Consider the following 20469-nt stretch of genomic DNA (forward strand, 5'->3'; position numbering starts at 1 on the left):
TTTATATTAAAAATGAAATAAATAGCAGTTTCTGTTTGTGGTGCTCAGAAACAGTGTAGTTTTTTTGCAAATGTGCCCCCAAGTACCTAAAATGCTGATTAGAAAAAAAAAAAAAAATAAATAAAAAACGTCAAAAATAATATATGGTCTTTGATTACCGCAAAGCTTATCTAAGTGTATAATAAAAATCCCTTTATAGGTACATATACATTGCAATCCAGGATGGCTGACACAGAGTTGGGGTTTGTGTCAGACTTACTGCAGAAAGTGAAATTCTTTATCCTCTGCTACAAGAACAAAAGTTATAATTTGCCTGGACAACCAAGGCTGGATGACCATGGAGATCCTTTATGTTTAGATTTAGTGTGTTACGCATCATACGGCCTCTTTATGATCCCATGGTTCATTACACAATGCAGAATGTAATGCTCAGCTTTTCATCAAAGACCTGCAACCACTCCCTGAAAGGCAGCAAGAACAGTCCAGTCCATTAAGCATAGTTCAAAGAAAAGCACATCAGCGGGAGACGCAAGCACAAATTTTACAACCATTAGGAGCTCTTCAAGCATACCATACATAATTAAGGACAAAGAAGAAACTTTTGCCAAGAACAGCTGCCGAGTGTTTTTCCCTTTGAAACTTGTTTGTTTGTTGCATGGCCTACTGGGCAGGAAAAAAAAAAAAAAACTGGGTTTATGGAAAAATCTTACTTTTCTTCTATAACAAAAGTTAACTTTTACCCTCAGGGAAAAATAGGAGAGCCTGAGATTTTTACTGTAGCAGAATAGTAATCCACTTCTTCCAATGGTGTTCAGGATATGTGATGGTATCTGTGTAAACCTCCATCCCCCGATAATCACCCCTCTATGTGTGACCCCTCTATGTGGATTGGACATAGGCCCATGTACTGTCAAATCACAGAGGGATTAAAGACACAGCTAATTCTAGGCTCCAACAGCAGCTGACACCAGGTATTTTGGCAGTGGTTGCAATAGAACAGGCATCACTAAATGTTGGACCGCGGTCCGGGTCCGGACCCAGCTAATGTCTCATCCGGACCCCTGCAGTCCCACCCTTTAGAGTCGTTCTACCCACAGCCATCACCACGGCCATTCTCAGAGCCAACAGCTGGAGGCAGGACAGCAATGGACAGAGGGCAGGGGCTACCTAAGTTAACAAGCAGGTGATTGGTTGCGAGGATACAGGGCGGTCATCGCACAAACATGTGATTCGGACCTCTACTGGAAGAATATTTTACTGACTGGACCTTTGTGAATTTTAATTCAATACCCCTGCAATAGAAGAAGAAGTGAAGGAGGGGCCTTAAAGTAGTATCAGTGGGTCAGCCTTTACACTACGTTTGGGGGGGGAGGGGGGGACATGTGCTCTCCTCTATGAGACATCGATTGGTCACTAGGGCTGAGCACTGACATATGACAGAGGGGTAAAAAACAGAACTCACTCCTGGTGGCCAAACTCACACCTGGTGGCCAGACAAATAGCCAAAGCCTCAAAGATATGTGATGGTATCTGTGTAAACCTCCATCCCCCGATAACTTTAATGGTAGTTCATGAGAAAATGTCCAGTATCCTTAATGATTCCCAGCCCAAATTTCTTGAAACATGGGACCCATGGCTTAATTACTCCCTACCCGCTTTGGATCCAGCGAGCCTAACATTCTTTTAATCCATTCACCTTCTCTCTGGGCTAAACCTGAGTTCATGGTGGGGCATAGAATCTTCCCGAAACCTTTCCCTCCCCCTTCATCTCTCACCCTTAACACTTCCCCTCCCATACTATTCTGCCCAACCTTTCCCTCCTTCCTCCCAGATATCACCTCCCTTCACCCTCTTGACTCCTGCTGTTGACCCATTGTTGGCACCTTGTAGTATTGTCGTCTCTTATTTCCTATTTCCAAGTTAGAATTTTCTCTGGTATATTCAGCGTGTCAGGTTGTATATAATGTTCTCCGGTGCTAATGCCCCTGCATGGTTGAAACAGCTGTTATGATTCTCTTTCATGAAAACTTCAAAATAATTTTTTAATGAGAAAAACATGGCTGACTCTAAACTTCAACAGCAGCTAACAACATATTTTGGCCATGGCTGCAATGGAGGAAGGAGTGACAGAGGGGCACTGAAGTTGTACCAGTTAGCCAGCCTTTACACCAGGTATAGTGAGGGACCATCTGACCCCCTCTATGTGGCATTGATTGGCTGATAGGCCTGAGCACTGTCAAATGATAGAGGGGTCAAAGACAAAACCCACTCTAGGCTCCAACAACAGCTGACACCATACTTTGGGGGCAGTTGCCATGTAGGAAGGAATGGTGGAGGGGCGATGAAGTGGGTTGGCCTTTACATAGACACTGTGTGGTTGATGTACTAAAACTGGAGAGTGCAGAGGGCATGGTTTACTCATGGCAGCGTGAGGATGCATCTTGCTGGTGCTCCCGCTCCGTAGCATCCCTAATCGGCCTTATTCATTGCTTTTCCGGCTGTCATGAGTGCATATAAGAAGCGGAGGACGAAACCTTCCCTCCGGGCTACTCCAACGGCACCCATACGCCACTTTTTCCCGGATTCTTCTAGCCCAGTGCCGCAAACCCTCACCGTGAGCTTACGTGGCGGACCCGACCCAGTTGCCCGCTCACCATCCCATGGAGGTGCCTCCTCTCCTGCGGTTCCTTCTACTATGGCCGCTCCGAGCCCCCTATCTCTCTCCCAGCCCTCTTCCGCAATCCAGACCAGTGAGGAACAGGACATTTGGGCACTTCTCCGTTCTCTTCCCACCATGATGGATCTGGAGGCCATAGTTGCTCAGGTGGCAGAGCAGCATCGCCGTGACTTCCAGCAGCTCACTACTGAGGTGACTCAAGTTAAAGGGCGGCTAGCGAGTGGTGAATCTGCGATCGGGGACCTCCAGGCCTGGATGTCTCTGCTGGAACAAACTCAAACGGCCCACACGGATGCGCTGGCTGACCACCAACTCAGGCCCGTCTCATGTATCTGAGTTTTGATGATGTTATTTATGCTACGTTATTGCCTCATTCGGTTTTATCTCTTGGGGGCCTGATGCAGGGCACACTATGGGGGTCCCTCCCCTATCTCCTCTCTTCCGTTCCCTCCTCCCCTCTTCCCTCCCCCTCCCCTTTTTTCCTCCCCCCTTCCCTCCCTCCCTCCCTCCCCCTCTTCCCCTCCCTTCCCCCTCCTCCCTGTTTGGTTTCACTCAATGTTAAGAGGCTAAATACCCCCAAAAAGCGATCTATCGTTCTGACTGATCTTCATTGCCTTCGCGCCCATGTAGGTTTTCTTCAGGAGACTCATTTCAAATTGGATAAGATCCCTAAGTTGGGAAATAGACGGTTCCCTAAAGTTTATCATGGCTGTTATTCTGATTCCAGATCTAAGGGGGTAAGCTGATTAGTAATCACTCTCCATGGGTGCTCTCGGAATTGTGGAGTGACGAGTCTGGCCGTGCTCTTTTTGTAAAAGGGATTATACCTTTTATGCCCCCCCATGACTCTTATCCGCGAATAGATTTATTTTTGATCCCGCAAACCCTACTGACTCGAGTTGTCTCCGCGTTTATTGGCTCCATTACGATCTCCGATCATGCCCCGGTGGTGCTTGACTTGGACTTACGATCCCCGGAACTGAGGCAGTGGCAGTGGTGGCTCAATGATGGCCTCTTTCAGGACCCTAGTACCCTTATGGAGCTGCGCTCGGAGTTACAACAATTTTTCACCTCTAATGCTATTCCGGACAGCCCCTCCCTGATGGTGTGGGAGGCACACAAAAGTTACATGCGAGGGATCCTGATTAAGATCGGCTCCCGGCGGAAGAAGGAGAGGCTTTGTCAATTGAACGATCTTCTTGATCGTATTGGATCTTTGGAAGCCGTCCTCAAGCGATCGCAGGCGCAGGCAGTTCTCCTGGAGCTTACCATCCTTCGGGACCAGCTTCGTTCTCTAGCCCTGTTCAAGGTGAAAGCCACATTGGCTAAATGCAGGCGCGCCTTTTACAAACACGGAGATAAATGTGGGAAACTCCTGGCGAGAGCATTTCGTCAACAGAAGGCGCAATTGCCCACTTCCTCAGGACAGAAGGTTCAGACTGCGGAAAAGATAGCGGAGGTATTCTGCCTCTACTATGCCTCCCTGTATAACCTGGCTCCCGATTCTACGGAGACTGATCATGACGCCTCAGGTTCTGCTATTTGAGCATATCTGTGTGCTTCGGGCCTTCCCACTCTTCCCACGGATGACCTCGAGCGGTTGGATGAACCACTGCAGTCCGCGGAGTTCTCTAGAGTGTTGGCGGCGATGAAGGGGGGCAGGGCCCTGGGCCCTGACGGTTATTCCCTTCATTATGATTAATGCTTTGAGGACATTTTCTCCCCGCATTTCCTCTCTGCATATAATGCGGCGGGGGAAGGAGTGGACTTCCCTGTAGATTCGCTCCGTGCACACATTACGGTGATAGCGAAGCAGGGGAAGGATCCTCTCTCCTGTCTAAGTTACCGACCTATATCACTCCTTAATATCGATTTAAAACTTTTCACTAAAATTCTGGCCTCGCTCTCAGGCCCTCTGGAGATATTCAATTGGACTCGTCAGGGATGCCCTCTGTCCCCCCTGATTTTCATCCTAACATTGCAGCCTTTTTTACGGTCAGTGAGGGCCAATGTAGATGTCGCCGCATTATCGGTCTCTTTCAATGTTGACGCCGAAGGTGGCAGCGTACGCTGACGATCTCCTTTTCTTCCTCACTAAACCTCTTACCTCTCTTCCCAATCTTATGAAAGAATTTTGTGTGTACGAATCCCTTTCGTTCTACAAAATAAACCAACAGAAATCTGAAGCACTTGCGGTCGCGATGCCGTCCGCTCTATCTGCTCTGCTTAGGGACAAATTCCCTTTTAAATGGAGTTATTCCCATATTCAATATCTAGGGATTTCTCTCCCGATTTGCTCGGATAGGATCTTTGATTGCAACTTCCCTCCTCTTCTAGCTCGAATCAGAAAGGATTTGGAGGGCTGGCAGGGTGGTTTGTTCTCTTGGTTTGGACGTTGCAATATTATCAAGATGAATGTGATGCCCCGTCTTCTCTATGTGCTCCAGGCTCTCCCCATCGCCATTCCTTCCTCCCTTCTCAGGAAAGTGAATAGAACCTTTCGGGAGCTCCTTTGGATTAGGGGCCCTCCCTGCCTGGCGTTGAAGGTCCTCCGCATGCCCAAACTATGTGGGGACATGGCCTTACCAGATGCGACGCTTTATTATGAGGCTTGTCATCTTTCCCAGGTCTTAGATTGGTACCGACATAGATCCTTGAAACAGTGGGTGCAACTGGAGCGACAATCGGTGGATTTTCCCCCCGAATCCTTTCTTTGGAGCCCCTCCCCCCTGCCCAGGTTGAAGGCAACCCACTCAACAATCGGTGCTACTTTATCCGTCAGTAGACGGCTGTGCCAGGGTGGTCGGCTTGCTACCCTGCCGTCGCCTTTGTTCACGGTGCTCGATAACACGGACTTCATGCCGGGTATTGACGACCCCGGATTACGCTCTCTGAAGGCCAAAGGTCTCCACCAGGCCCGTCATTTTGTTTGTGATGGGCAGTGGATTTCCAGGTCGCTGTTGAATTCTGACCTTTCCTTTGACACTGTCGTTTTGGCAGAAGATACAGCTTACTAATTTTTCACATTCCCTTCCGTCAGCGTCCTCGTTTGCCCGGCGCCTCACTCACTTTGAGGACCTGTGTGCTGATCACTCCCCCCCTGCGCCATACGATTTCCCTGCTATATCGTCTGTTGATTGCACCCGAGCCTTCCTTGCGGCCTCTGTATGTCGCACACTGGGAACGAGACCTAGACCTGACTTTTTCAGATCACCAGGTAGACCGACTATTGTTCTTCGCCTACAAAACCTTGCCATGCTCTAAATACCAGGAAGCTGGATATAAGTGTCTATCTCGCTGGTACTACACCCCGACTAAACTCCGCAAGATGTTCCCTGCTTGCTCAGACATATGCTGGAGATGCGGAGAGGTGGTGGGCTCCCTTCTCCATATCTTCGAGAAACAAAGGAGGATGCCCCATGGGACTTTAGATGAGGTTAACACAATGATTTTAAGAAAGTCAAAAAATAAATTTATTAAGAAATACAGGCATATAATAAATATATATATATACATACACACATATTCATAGCCAGAGGCATAGTTGCAAAACATACAGAGCATGTGAGCCAATGACACAATTGTAGCATAACAATGTGCACATAATAATGACATTGCAGCGTCTGCATATTCTAGCAATGAGTACATCTATGTTATAAACTCAACGCATTTCGTGGATCTATGTGCCCACTCATCAGGAGTATAAAGATGAATATGTCTGGAAGTAAAAAATTATATTCATCTTTATACTCCTGATGAGTGGGCACATAGATCCACGAAACGCGTTGAGTTTATAACATAGATGTACTCATTACTAGAATATGCAGACGCTGCAATGTCATTATTATGTGCACATTGTTATGCTACAATTGTGTCATTGGTTCACATGCTCTGTATGTTTTGCAACTATGCCTCTGGCTATGAATATGTGTGTATATATATATATATATATATATTTATTATATGCCTGTATTTCTTAATAAATTTATTTTTTGACTTTCTTAAAATCATTGTGTTAACCTCATCTAAAGTCCCATGGGGCATCCTCCTTTGTTTCTTGTATGAATTAGGGATGGAGGTGTACACATTTGCAAGTGTGAGACCATATTTTTATTCTCTAAACTTCTCCATATCTTCTGGTCCTGCAGCCGTTTACAGTCTTTCTGGACCTCAGTGCTGCGCATTACTCATGAATTTACGGATCACACCCTCACACTTAATCCGGCCCTTTTCCTTCTACATCACCATGACTTTCCGAGAGCGTCTTACCAGAAATCAATCTTATCGCTTCTGCTTACGGCGGCCAAAATCTGCATTCCTCTACTCTGGAAACAGACCCAGCCCTCCACGGTAGCTGTGTGGCTACATAAAGTAGCGTATCCTAATGAGAAGAAGGATCTCATGGCCACCGAGAGGGGTTCCAGAGCAGTGGCGGCTGGTGCACAAAATTTGGGGGGGGGGCGCAAACAGAAAAATCGAATAGGCATTGCTTTGCGGCAAAACACGCGGCAAAAAATTGCATGACTTTGAGGTCACAAAAGTGTGAAAGGGGCCTTCAGTAATCAAAGTATAGTGTGCCCCCATTCAATGCAGCGTTACCACAGCATGCCCCCATCAATGAAGAGTTAGCACAGCGTGCAGAGAGACAAGTCAGTGCACTTACCTGATGCAGCGGCGGCTTCTCCTCAGTCCTCCGTGTCTCCCGAGTCCTCCTCCTTGGCCAATCGCAAAAGTTTGCCTTTCGGCCCATCAGGAAACGGGTCTCGGACCCGCTTCCTGATTGGCCAGGAGGAGGATCCATGTGACAATAGCGAATATTAATTTGCTATTGTCACACAATGGGTGGGCCCGTGGCGCACTGCTCTGCGCCCCAGGTCCACCATTTTCTGAAGCCTATTAGAGCCTTTGGCTCTAATCACGTTCTTCAGAAGAAAAAAAAAACCCCATTGAACTCCATTCAGATTAGGGGGCCGTACGAATGGATGGGGGGCGGCGCCCCTGAGCCCCCCAACGCACTGGCCGCCACTGTTCCAGAGACAGATTCCTCAAGTGCTGGTATTATTGGCATGAGTTCACATTTTCTGCAGAGTACAAGGACTTAATTTCTTAAGGCGGTCTGGACCTGGGGTTTGGCCATCCCCCCTCCTTCCCCCACTCCCATACCGCCCCCCCCCCCCTTTCCTCCATTCTGTGGTAGTGTAGAAGCCAACAGGAGAAATGACAGCATTCTGCATGAAATTAAGTATTTGACACACCCAGAAGTGTTGGCTACTGGCAGCAGCTGGGGGGTCAAAAATGCAGGAGAGTTTGAATACACAGACCAAGTTAAAGCAAACTTATTAGAAAAATTCAAAGTTAAACCAAATCACAGAGATGTGTCCTAAATGAATTATTCCACAGAAATTGACAAATCGTATTGAAAATTAAATGTAGTATCTACTCACCTTTCCGAACACAGATTAATTCATTAACTCCACATGTTCTTTCGCTGCCTGTGAAAATCAAATGAGAAACATGACAGGTTAGGATCCATGTGTCTACATGTATATTTATTTCGCTTATTGTTGTCAGACAACATACGGACTACCATCCATCAGAAATATTCAATAGACTTGATTCAGCAGTTCAATATTTCAACTGTACATTAATGGCCTCGGTAAGTCACATGCATTCATGTCACTATTAGCATCATCCAAAAAGTGTCAATGGATAGTTTGCATTATACAGGTTCACTATAAATTGGACAATTACTTATAAAAGAAGAATCCGCTAAATGTCCTTGAAAAAAAGAAGTGTTTATTAACCTATTGCCAACCAGCCTCCATACTTATACTACGGTAGGTTGGCTCTGTCCTGTGAAACAACGTAACTGTATGTCTCTTTGTGAGACAGCTAGTGGGGGCACGCGCCAATTGGCCACAGGGGGAGCCGGCGGACGCGATGTCCACCAGGCACCAGCAATAGCCCCCCCTTGGAAAAAAAAACGGTGGTCTGCCGATGTAAACACGGTACACTGCTGTTCTGCCAGCGATGAACACAGGGATCCTGTGTTCCTCCTATTTAGGAACACAGGTCTCTGTTCATCCAGCAAGTCCATCCCCTACACAGTTAGAAAGCAACTCTAGGGACACAGTTAGCCCTTTGACTGCAGTACAAAACTTCAGCCTAGCGCTCACTCCGAAGGGGAAGACTGGCGTGCTGCTCTCCTCAGGCAGGGAACTCCAACATGGGTACATAGAAAAAAAGAAAAAGGAGGCGCAAACACCTAGTGCATTACCCGTGGTCACTGTTTGCAAAATTTTAATAAAAATGCCAAATGCATACTCACAGACATAAAGATGATAAAATCATGTTACAAGCATCCACCATGTGTGAACTGGAACAAGTCCTTTAGTCAGGACCGCTAACGCGTTTCGGGGGTCAGGCCCCCTTCCTCAGAGCTGGTCTTACCACATGCAGATCACAAATATATATAACAGCTTTAATTGCATCAGTTCAATCCCCCTCCCTCCCTCATTGTTTTAAAAAATTCCAACAGAAGGGATACGATAAACAATGTATAAATACGGCCTATACAAAATATAGGCAGGAATACTCCGATGAGAGGGAACCTAGGAGAGGCAGATATTGTAATGAAAAAGAAGACCATCAAGTGACATTCTGCACCAAGTACAATCAAAAAGCATTTGCTATTAAAAACATCTTAGAAAAGCATTGGGGCATCCTAGAAAAAGACCCTCTACTTTCAGGAGCAATCCCTAAGAAACCTAAGGTTATCTATCGTAGACCAAGAGATTTAAAGTGCGTCATAGCACCCAGTCGAGTTAAACCAAATAAGAAAGAGCTGGCACCAATGTGGAAGACCATATTCGATCAGAAGGGATCCTACAGATGTGGAGTGTCCAATTGCTGATTATGCCAATATATGTGGCACCGGAAAAAAAAGAGGTCATGGGGATAGATGGGAGAGTACATGCCACTAGACAGTTTATTAACTGTTCCACGGAGTTTGTGGTCTATGGCCTGGTCTGCCCATTTGTCGCAGTCCCGCTAAAAATCACAGATCGCCGCCATTACTAGTAAAAAAATAAATAAAAATTACATAAATCTTTCCCCTAGTTTGTAGACATGATAACTTTTGCGCAAACCAATCAATCAATCTACACTTATTGGGATTTTTTTTTAACCACATCTGGAGTATTCTGTCTAGTTCTGGTCGCCAGTCCTCAGAAGGAATGTGTTGGAGCTGGAGAGAGTCTAGAAAAGGGCAACTAAACTAATTAGGGGATTGGAAGACTTTAATTATGAAGAACGTCTACAATCGCTTAATTTATTCTCCCTGGAGAAGAGACGCCTGAGAGGGGACAAGATAGCAATTTACAAATACCTCAATGGTGATCTCAGCATAGAAAAAAAGTTTTTCAGTCGCAAGGATTTCATGAGGACGCGAGGACATACAATGCGATTAGAGGAGAAGCGTTTTAACCTCAGGCAACGCGGGGGTTCTTTACTGTTAGGGCTACAAGATTGTGGAATTCTCTACCACAAGAGGTGGTTTCTGCGGGAAGTATGGCTACTTTCAAAAGACTCTTGGACATACATCTCAAGGATCAGAACATTAAGGGGTATGAGAGATGATTAGGGTCACACACACCTACACAGGTTGAACTGGATGGACTATTGTCTTTATTCAATCTCAACTACTATGTAACTAAATGTAAATATGTACCAGAAGACATTGGCCTAAAATGATAAAAAAAAATAGATTTTTACATTATTTTTTTTTTAATTGGGAATGTTTTATAGCAGAAAGTAAAAAATATTATTTTCTTTTTTTTCAGAATGGTCTCTCTTTTTTTGTTCATAGCGCAAAAAATAAAAATCCCAGAAGTGATCAAATACCACCAAAAGAAAACGGAATTTTTGTAAAATCTTACCTGTAAAATTCCTTTCTCTGAGTCCTCCGACAGTCGCCACCTCTTCATATTCGTCACAATGAGGGTATTAGACTTTGCTCCGAAGGAGTAGCTAGGCAACAGAATATGTTAACATTAAAGCTTTTAACATATCCCACCCTCAAGGGGTGGTCCCCTCAGTCAATACCCTCCTACTTCCTGCAACCATATCTCAGTTTCAGTGGAATAGCAGTAGAGTATACAACCAAACCCCAAAAGAGGGGCGGGGGCGGCGACTGTCGGAGGACTCAGAGAAAGGAATTTTACAGGTAAGATTTTACAAAAATTCCGTTTTCTCTTACGTCCTCCGACAGTCGCCGCCTCTTCATATTCGTCACAATGGGGACGTCCCAAAGCAGTGCAAACATGAGGGGTGGGAAACGCATCCGCGCCGTAAGGCAACGCAGTCTCCACATCAAAGAAAGGAACCTTACCAAAGGAAGGAAACCAGCTGGGCAACAGGAAAAAAACTTGCTCAACAGGAGCAACAACCCAGGAAAAACAAATAACCGGGGGATAAAAAACGTATCCCAACAGCCAGGGGTCCCAACAAGGGACCCTAGGGAACTGCCGCACTAAGAACCTTGCGGCCAAAGGAAGCATCCGCCGATGCCTGAACATCTACCTTGTAGAATTTTGTGAAAGTGTGTACGGTCGACCAGGTCGCCGCCTTACACACCTGGGCCACAGAAGCCCCATGACGACAGGCCCAAGACGTACTCAGAGATCTAGTAGAGTGCGCCTTCACAGGCACAGGGGGAACTTTCCCCTGCAAGGCATATGCCTGTTCAATGGTCTGCCTGATCCAGATGGCGACGGTAGAGGCCGACGCCGCCATGCCCTTCCGAGGACCCTCTGGAAGAACAAACAAAGAATCCGTCTTTCGAAAAGACTCAGTCGATTTAAGGTAAACCCCAATCGCCCGAACAACATCCAAAGAATGCAACCTCACTTCTTTCGGATGTTTTAGGCTTCGCGCACAGCGAAGGCAAGACAACATCCTCATTGAGATGGAAATCCGAAACTCGCTTCGGAAGAAAAGAAGGATTAGGTCGCAAGACCACCTTATCCAAGTGAATAACCAGATACGGAGACTTGCAGGACAAGCCGCCAGCTCCGACACTCTGCGAGCCGAAGTGATCGCAACCAAAAAGGCGACCTCTTTTGGACAACATAGACAACGAGATCCCCCTGATCTGTTCAAAAGGAACACGTTGTAACACAGATAGAACGAGATTCAAGTCCCAAGGGGGCAGAGGATCCCTCCTAGGAGGTACCAGATGCCGCACTCCCTGAACAAAAGTGCCAACCAAAGAGTTGGAAGCCACGGGACGTTGAAAAAGAACGGCCAGCGCAGACACCTGACCCTTGATCGTAGCCAGCGCCAAACGCTGATCGACACCTGCTTGAAGGAAGGACAACACTCGAGAAACCGAATACGTGCGGGGTGAAAACCCCCAGGACTCACACCAGGCAAAATAGGCCTTCTAAGTACGGTAGTAAACCTTCCCCGAGGAAGACTTCCAAGGCCAAGACTTGACCAAGGCATGAATGACCTCAGGGGAGAGACTCCTCTCCTTCAGGACCTCGGTCTCAACAGCCAGGCCGTCAAAGCCAGCGAGTGTAAAGCAGGATGGTACATTGGCCCTTGAAAACAGGAGATCTTCCTGAAGAGAAAGACCCCGCCAGATTCACGAGGTCTGCGTACCAGGACCGGCGAGACCAATCCGGCGCCACAAGAATCACCGTGCTGCGTTCCAAGCGTAACCTGCGAAGGAACCTGGACAGCAACTGAATCGGTGGAAACGCATACATCAGCTTGTACCGATGCCACGGGACCACTAACGCGTCCAACGCGTCTGCCCGAGGGTCGTGCGTCCTTGCCACGAACCTTCTCACCTTGTTGTTGAGACGAGACGCGAACAGGTCCACATCTGGAAGACCCCACTTCGCGCACAACATCTGGAAGACAGCCGGGTGGAGAGACTATTCCCCCTTATCTAGGGACTGGCGACTCAGATAGTCCGCCTGCCAGTTCTCCACCCCCGGGATGTGTACCGCCGATATCGCCGGGACGTGTGTCTCGGCCCAAGACAGAATGTCGGCCACTTCCCGAGCCGCTCAGGCACTCCTGGTGCCCCCTTGGTGAATGACGTAAGCCACTGCCGTGGCATTGTCCGTCTGCACCCGAACCGGACAGCCGTGCAGCCTGTCCGTCCAACGTTGAAGGCAGAGAGTTATCGCACGCAACTCCAGAATGTTGATCGGAAGGGAGGATTCCTCCTCCGACCAAGTTTCCTGGGCGGACAGAACGCCCAGAACACCACCCCAGCCCGACAGGCTGGCATCCGTGGTGATCACCGTCCACGAAAGAGGACGAAAAGACTTTCCCCCCGACACCGCCGGGGACTGGAGCCACCACAGAAGATCCCTTCTGGTGCGATGGCTCAACGAAATCTGGATATCCAGAGATTGTGGACGCCCGTCCCACCTGGACAGGATCTCCGCTTGGAGACCCCGCGTGTGAAACTGGGCAAAGGGAATCGCCTCGAAAGCCGAGACCATCAGTCCCAGACACAGCATGCATTTCCGCAGAGACGAACACGGAACGTCCCTGAGGGACTGGACTTCTCCCTGAAGAATCTTGAGTTTGTCGTCCGGTAGGAAGACCTTCTCCTGGACCGAGTCCAGGATCATCCCCAAAAAGGGAAGACAAACCGACGGACACAGCGTCGACTTTGGATAAGTTATCGTCCAACCAAACTCCTGCAGAGTCTGCACCGTGACGGACAGATCCGTCTCCAGACCCTGGCTGGTCGTAATGATCCTCCGCAATGGCGAATCGAAGGTACCTCTGGTGACCCTCGAAAATGGGGATGTGTAGGTACGCATCCTTCAAGTCGATGGAGGCCATGAATTCCCCCGGAACCAGGGCAGCCACCACCGACCGCAGAGACTCCATGCGGAACTTGCGAACCCGCACAAAGCGGTTCAGAGACTTCAAATCCAGAATTGGACGCACCTTGCCCACCTTCCTGGGCACGGTGAACAGATTGGAATAGAACCCCCGAAATCTGTCCCGATGAGGCACCGGAACCACCACTCCCTGAGCTCTCAGGTCCCGCACCGCTAGGTGCAGATCCCGCAAACGCTCCGGAGACAGTTGAAGATTTGAGGGGAAAAATCTGCTCTCCGCCGAGAGAGAAACTCGATCTTGTAACCAGATCGAACGATTTCCTGAACCCACCTGTCCCGAACACGGGACAGCCATGGTCGTGGAAAACCGAACAAGCGTCCCCCCACCCCAGAACCGGGTGAGGGCGCCCCTTCAGGCCGCACTGTAGTGGGCAGCGGATCCGGACTGGCCGGACTTCTGTTTACCTGTCCCCGGCTTCTTTTGGGAGCCTTGACCTTTGAACGGCTTGCCCTCATAGTGTGGCCGAAAGGCACGAAAGGACCCCTGAGAGGGCCGAAAGGAAGCATGCTTCTTACCAGAAGTCGCCTTAACCTTGTGAGATTGGGGCAAGAGCGTGCTCTTACCACCCGTGATCCCCTTTATCAGAGTATCCAAGGATTCGCCAATAAAAGGCGAGAACCATCATATGACTATTGGCCAAGATCCTGCGCGAAGACTGGTCCACAGACCAACACTTCTACCAGACCAGGTGGCGAGACAACACCGCCACACCGTGCACACGTGCAGCCAACGGAACCGTAGCCAGGTCCGCACCACACAAACACATGACACCCTGATGGACTTGATCCACCATATCCAATGTCGCCTGAGGGGCAGAATCAGCCACCAAAACGCGCCTAAGCACCTGCGTCCAGCACGCGACAGCCTGTGCCGCCATCAGCGAAGCAAACAGAGCTGTCCGCATAGAACCCATATTAGAATAGGTATGGTGAGCAAGAGACTCCAGCCTCTTGTCCGTGGCATCCCGGAACACCGGGGCAACCTCAGTAGGAATCGCAGTGGACTTATTCAAAACCACCACCGTGTGATCCACCGGAGGTGGTACACACCAGCGCCCGTCAGTAGCGGGCATAAACGGATACCGCAGCTTGAACCTACTGGACACAGCAAAAGGATTTCGGATATTGCGCCATTGTTCCGTAACTGCACTCTGAAAATCATCAGTGCAAGGAAAAACCTGCGACGTTGTGCATCTGCGCTTCGTCCCATAAGCTGCCAAGGCAGCAGGGGGACAGGGCTCATCCTGTAACTGCAGCGTTTGCTTGATAGAAGCAACCAATTCATCCATGAGCGCAAGCTCTTCAGACGAACCCGGGGGAGAATTATCAACCCCCTATACCTCAGCCTCAAACTCGGACCCTACAAGATCCAGGGATGAACGGAACCCCGATAAGGAGACCCCAGCCACAGCAGCCCCATCACCATCACCCTCTGATCAGAGGAAAGTAAAACTCTGGGCCTTTTAGAGGATTGAGCAGCCACCAGCATTTTCACCTGAATCGCAAGGCTAGCCACAATCGCAGCCAAATTCCCCCCTGGGGGGAAAACAGCAGTCCCCTGGCTCCCCACCAAAATGGTAGGAAATTTTGCTTCCCTGAGAATCCATGCCCCCAAAAAAAATATGTGGAAACAAATAAAGGGTGACTGTCCCTTTAAAAAGCGTGGCGAGCGCAGCCCACCGCAACACACACACACACCCACACAATGCGACCCCCCACAGGGAGAAGTTACAATACAGGCATGGGTACAGAGATAGGGGAAAAAACACCTGGAGGGTCCGCTGCTGCCTCGATCGGTGCTCTCAGCAGGAAATGCTGACATGCAGGGCGCTCCATGCGAGCCTTTGCGAGGCTACTTTACCACGTGACCACAGCGGGTCACAGAATATCAACAAACCCGGTAACTAGCTGTTACTGGGCTCTCCTCCTTACACACTGATCCTGTGTGAGGAGGAGATTACGGTAACAGCTAGTTACCGATTACAGTGCACACCAAACACACTGACTGCGCCCCCCCCAATAAAGTGGACCTGTCACTAGCCCATCAGAGTACCTGTGTACCTGTCACTAGCCCAGAGTACCCGAGTACCTGTCTCCAGCCCAGAGTACCCGAGTACCTGTCTCCAGCCCAGGGTGTGGGCATGTAATTGCAAGTATGCATATACTGTGTGTGAGAAAACTTATGACAATTTTGTGTAAAAAAAAAAAAAAAAAAATTTAAATAATACTTTCTTCATTTTCCCAAGAATTGTGGGAAACAATTACAACTTTAAAAAGCTCACCATGCCTCTTACTAAATACATTGGACTGTTTACATTCCAAAAAGGGGTAATTTGGGGGGTATTTGTACTGTCCTGACATTTCGGGGCCTCAAGAAATGAGATAGGCAGTCGGTACAATAGGTGTGATCAATTTTCAATGATTGGCACCGTAGCTTGTAGACTCTATAACTTTCACACAGACTAAATAATATCCACTAATTTGGGTTATTTTTACCAAAGATATGTAGCAGTATAAATTTTGGCCCAAATTTATGAAAAAAAATTACTTATTTGCAAAATTTTATAATAGAAACTAAAACAAAATGTTTTTTTTTTTTTTTCAAAATGTTCGCTCTTTTTTCACTTATATTGCAAAAAATACAAAAAAACTGTTGTAATTTAATAGCACCAAAAGAAAGCTCTATTTGTGTGAAAAAAAAATGATAAAAAATGTGATTGGGTACAGCGTTGCATGACTGAGTAATTATCATTCAAAGTGTGAGAGCGCTGAAAGCTGAAAATTGGTCTGGGCAGGAAGGGGGTGAAAGTGCCCGGTATTGAAGTGGTTAAAAAAAGACTTTGTACTAGAATTCAACTTTTAAATGTTCAGCTGTAATTCAGACTCTGATTATCGAAATCCAGGCATCACTTGTTCCTAAAATGTGCATATAACTCCCAAGCAATTTTATAAGTAAGGACACAACTTTTCACCCAGGCTTCACACATTTTTTTTTTTTCATAGATTTCAATAGGGATAATGAATCCCGAGGGAAATCTGTGTAAACATTGTCTGTAAACATTTATAAATAGACCCTAAACTGTTTTTCGTTGGCATTTACTGCAACTGTCAGACAATAGTATGCCCTTTAAGGCTCCATTTCCACTGTTGCGACTTGCTGTGCGACTTGACACATGTCAAGTCACACAGCAAGTCAAAAGTCATTCATTTCTATTTGGCCCGTTCTCACTGCTGCGACTTGAGTTGCGGCTACTTGAAAAGTAGTTTGTGCACTACTTTTGGGCCGACTTCAGTGCGACTTCCTTCTATAATGAGGTACAAGTCTCACTGAAAGCCGCAAACAAGTAACACTACAGAGTCGCGCTAGAAGTAGCACGACTCTGTAGTCGCAGCAGTGGAAACGGAGACTTAATTGCTTTTAACTTGTCAACAATCATGAAAACATAATAAAATATATATATATAAACTTAGACACCCACTGTCAAGAAGAATATATCTTTTCGCTTGAGGAGGAGTCAATATCTTGACTGTTATAATGAACAAATACTGCTGCTACTTGAACAAATAATGGAAAATATTTGCAAATAAGTAAATGGAAAAAGAGTAGCGCACGAGATCACTTTTAAATGACTCAAGATGATGTAAGCAAGCTATCAAAGATACTGCTAGACAAACGTTTCAGAAAAAATATTTCAGAAAAAAATTGTATTCAGGAAAGAAATAGTGTCCCTTCAGTCCATGAAGTCCAAGGGTAAGTGAGATGAATTACTGGATCACTGTCCACCACCAGGTGTCACACCAAGAAATAGTAGGATTGGTAACTCACCAGAACTCAATGCTCAAGTGTTCTCACACAAGAGCAAACTGCGCAGAAATGTTAGACGGATATGGAACCAGAGCCTGTTCAACACTGATCAGTCTGCAATCAGTGAAAGGAACAACTATTTCTTCCCAACAAAAGGTAGATCTTCAACTTTCCAGGATTATCCACAGTTGATCGTTGCTGTGCTGTGTAGTTTGCAACTAATGAAGTTCTTCTTTAAGGGAGTGTGTGCAAGGATTTGTTTTGAAGCAGTGTTGAACAGGCTCTGGTTCCATATCCGTCTAACATTTCTGCGCAGTTTGCTCTTGTGTGAGAACACTTGAGCATTGAGTTCTGGTGAGTTACCAATCCTACTATTTCTTGGTGTGACACCTGGTGGTGGACAGTGATCCAGTAATTCATCTCACTTACCCTTGGACTTCATGGACTGAAGGGACACTATTTCTTTCCTGAATACAATTTTTTTCTGAAATATTTTTTCTGAAACGTTTGTCTAGCAGTATCTTTGATAGCTTGCTTACATCATCTTGAGTCATTTAAAAGTGATCTCGTGCGCTACTCTTTTTCCATTTAATCATGAAAACATGAAACTGACCATACACAGCAAGGCAACCGATGACTAAAAGTTTATTTTTTTATATTGTAGTTTCAATTGTTCAGTATGTTGCAGAGATTTATTTAGCAAGATGGTTAATATTGCTTAAAAAAAAACTTGCTTTAGTTAGGCTTCCCATACCTTTAAATGAATCTCGTCACCAAGTAAAAAAGTAAGGCTGGATTCAAACCAACATGTTGCAGTAATACCTACCCTACCCCTCACTGCTAGGTAGGGTTGCCACTTGTCTTGGATTCCCCCAGACAGTCTGGATTTTGAATTGGACTGTGGCTGCCCATGCTCTAGGGAGCCCATGTGTCCTCCCTGTAACACTTGGGACAGGAAGGGCAGCATTTACCAGAAATCATCAACTGCATCTTCCTCCTACAGCCGCTAAATGCCAGCTTCTCCTCCTCTCTCCTGCCGGTATTCCAGCACTGCATGATGAAAACACAGCCGATCAGTTCTAGTAAATGCCTCCCCCACCGCCCCCCCTACTGTCTAGGTTCTTCTTTATGCTGCCCAGCCCGGACTTGCAATGAATTATTTTCCTGCTTCTGCTTCACTGTGTCGGCCTATGCTTTCTAAACCTCTCCTGCTTCTAGATTATTACTCAACCAGTCATCAAGGGGCCAGTGCGGACACGAGGAAGCAAAGCCCTGATTCTACCAAGATGGCCCCCTCCCCATAGAGACACAGTGCAGAACAAGGCATGGTAAGTCAGTACTAGGGAAAAGACCAGCTACAGGGAGCCAGCAAGCAATACTGGTGATCTTTATGCTCTGTTTGACTTTTTTGGCACAGCTTCCACAATTCAGGTCCTCCTTAACCCACTAAACCCTAACTTTAACCATAACTCATAGACTTAACTCATTAACCCTTGACCCCAACAACAATCTCACTTTGCCCCTAACCCAAATTTCTAAACTTAACCGCTTTCTGAGAGACCGCTGCTCCCAAGCACAGTGATTAATCGAGATTGGGCTTAGGTATTTAGTACTCCGTATTTAGGGGGAACACCAAGGCTTTTTTACCCTAGCGCAGAGAATGCATTGTGGTAAAAGCCTAAAGCATTTACAACCACTTTAAAGTTTTGGCGTGCAGAACACACATAGATCTAATTCTGAAACAAGGCATGTATGATAGCCAAATATCAACCCCCCCCCCCTTCCCCCCTTATTACTTCTACTTAAAGGAGAAGTACAACCAAAGCTCATATGGCTATACTTCCTGGGGATCACAGGAGTGCAATTTGTTCTGCACTCCTGTGACCCGCTTTCATTCCCATACTTAAAGGATCTCTAGGAAATCTGTGATCTTCGGCATGATATATAACTCTGCAACAGTAATTATAACACTGAAAGAAATAGCCAAGTATTATAATATTGATCTTTTCTGGATCTATAGTGTGTGATGACCTCATAAACTTTATGGGTCATTAGTCACAGCAAATGTCAAAGAAAATCTATAAAACACACATTCACAGAGGAAATATTTAGACATTCTCCTTTGTGGCTGCAAATGTTACATTTATACTGCCAAAAAATCATATTTACTGTGCATTAAAGCGCACCTGTGCTGATTGCAAACTTTGTAAATTGCCCGGGGGGGGGGTGTTCTAGCAGTCCCTGCCAGGTGCCTGCATGTGTCTTCAGTTGTCTTCAAGAGTGAACCTTGAAATGTCCTATTATGCAAATACTGATTTTCACAAGGAAATGGGCAGCCCCCCTTATCTCATTATTATACATTTACACTGATCAGCCATAACATAACCACCCACCATAACCCGTTGGGGAATGGACTCCACTAGACTTCTGAAGGTATGTTGTGGTATCTGGCACCAAGCCATCAGTAGTAGATCCTTTAAGTCCTGTAAGTTGTGAGGTGGGGCCTCCATGGATGAGATTTGTTCTTCCAGCACATCCCACAGAAGCTCGATTGTATTGAGATCTGGAAAATTTGGAGGCTAAGTCAATACCTCAAACCATTCTTGAATTCATCAGACTAGGCCATCTTCTTTCATTGCTCTGTGGTCCAGTTCTAATGCCCACGGGCCCAATATAGGTGCTTTTGGCTGTGGACACGGGTCAGCATGGGCACCTTGAATAGCCTGCAGCTACGCAGTCTTATACACAACAAACTGCAATGCATTGTAAGTTCTGATGACTTTCTATCAGAACCAGCATTAACCTTTTCAGCAATTTGAGCTCCAATAGCCTTTCTATTGAATTGACTGCACTACATGGGCCAACCTTCGCTCCACACCTCCATCAATGAGCCATGGCTGCCCGTGACCCTATTGCCAGGTTTCTATTCTTGAACCACTAAGCATTTTTGGTGCAGTTTTTGAGTCACATGTCTTTTAAATACTGCACCACAAATGCTGCAAAAGCGATCCATTAACAAAAAGGCATTTTACTGGCAGTTTTGAAGCGAACCAGTG

At 46.7% G+C, this 20469-nt stretch overlaps 1 protein-coding gene across 1 annotated transcript in view; it reads right to left on the bottom strand.

The window, feature by feature from the left end:
• Nucleotides 1–20469, bottom strand: part of SYT14 (synaptotagmin 14) — a 408651-nt gene that overhangs the window by 348510 nt on the left and 39672 nt on the right. The window contains exon 2 of the mRNA XM_082249765.1: nt 8122–8169. Within this exon, the coding sequence (XP_082105891.1) occupies nt 8122–8169 (48 nt within the window). The remainder of the gene's footprint in view (nt 1–8121; nt 8170–20469) is intronic.

This window comes from Pelophylax lessonae, assembly GCF_965119305.1.
Source record: "Pelophylax lessonae genome assembly, chromosome: 3".
Lineage (NCBI taxonomy): Eukaryota > Metazoa > Chordata > Amphibia > Anura > Ranidae > Pelophylax > Pelophylax lessonae.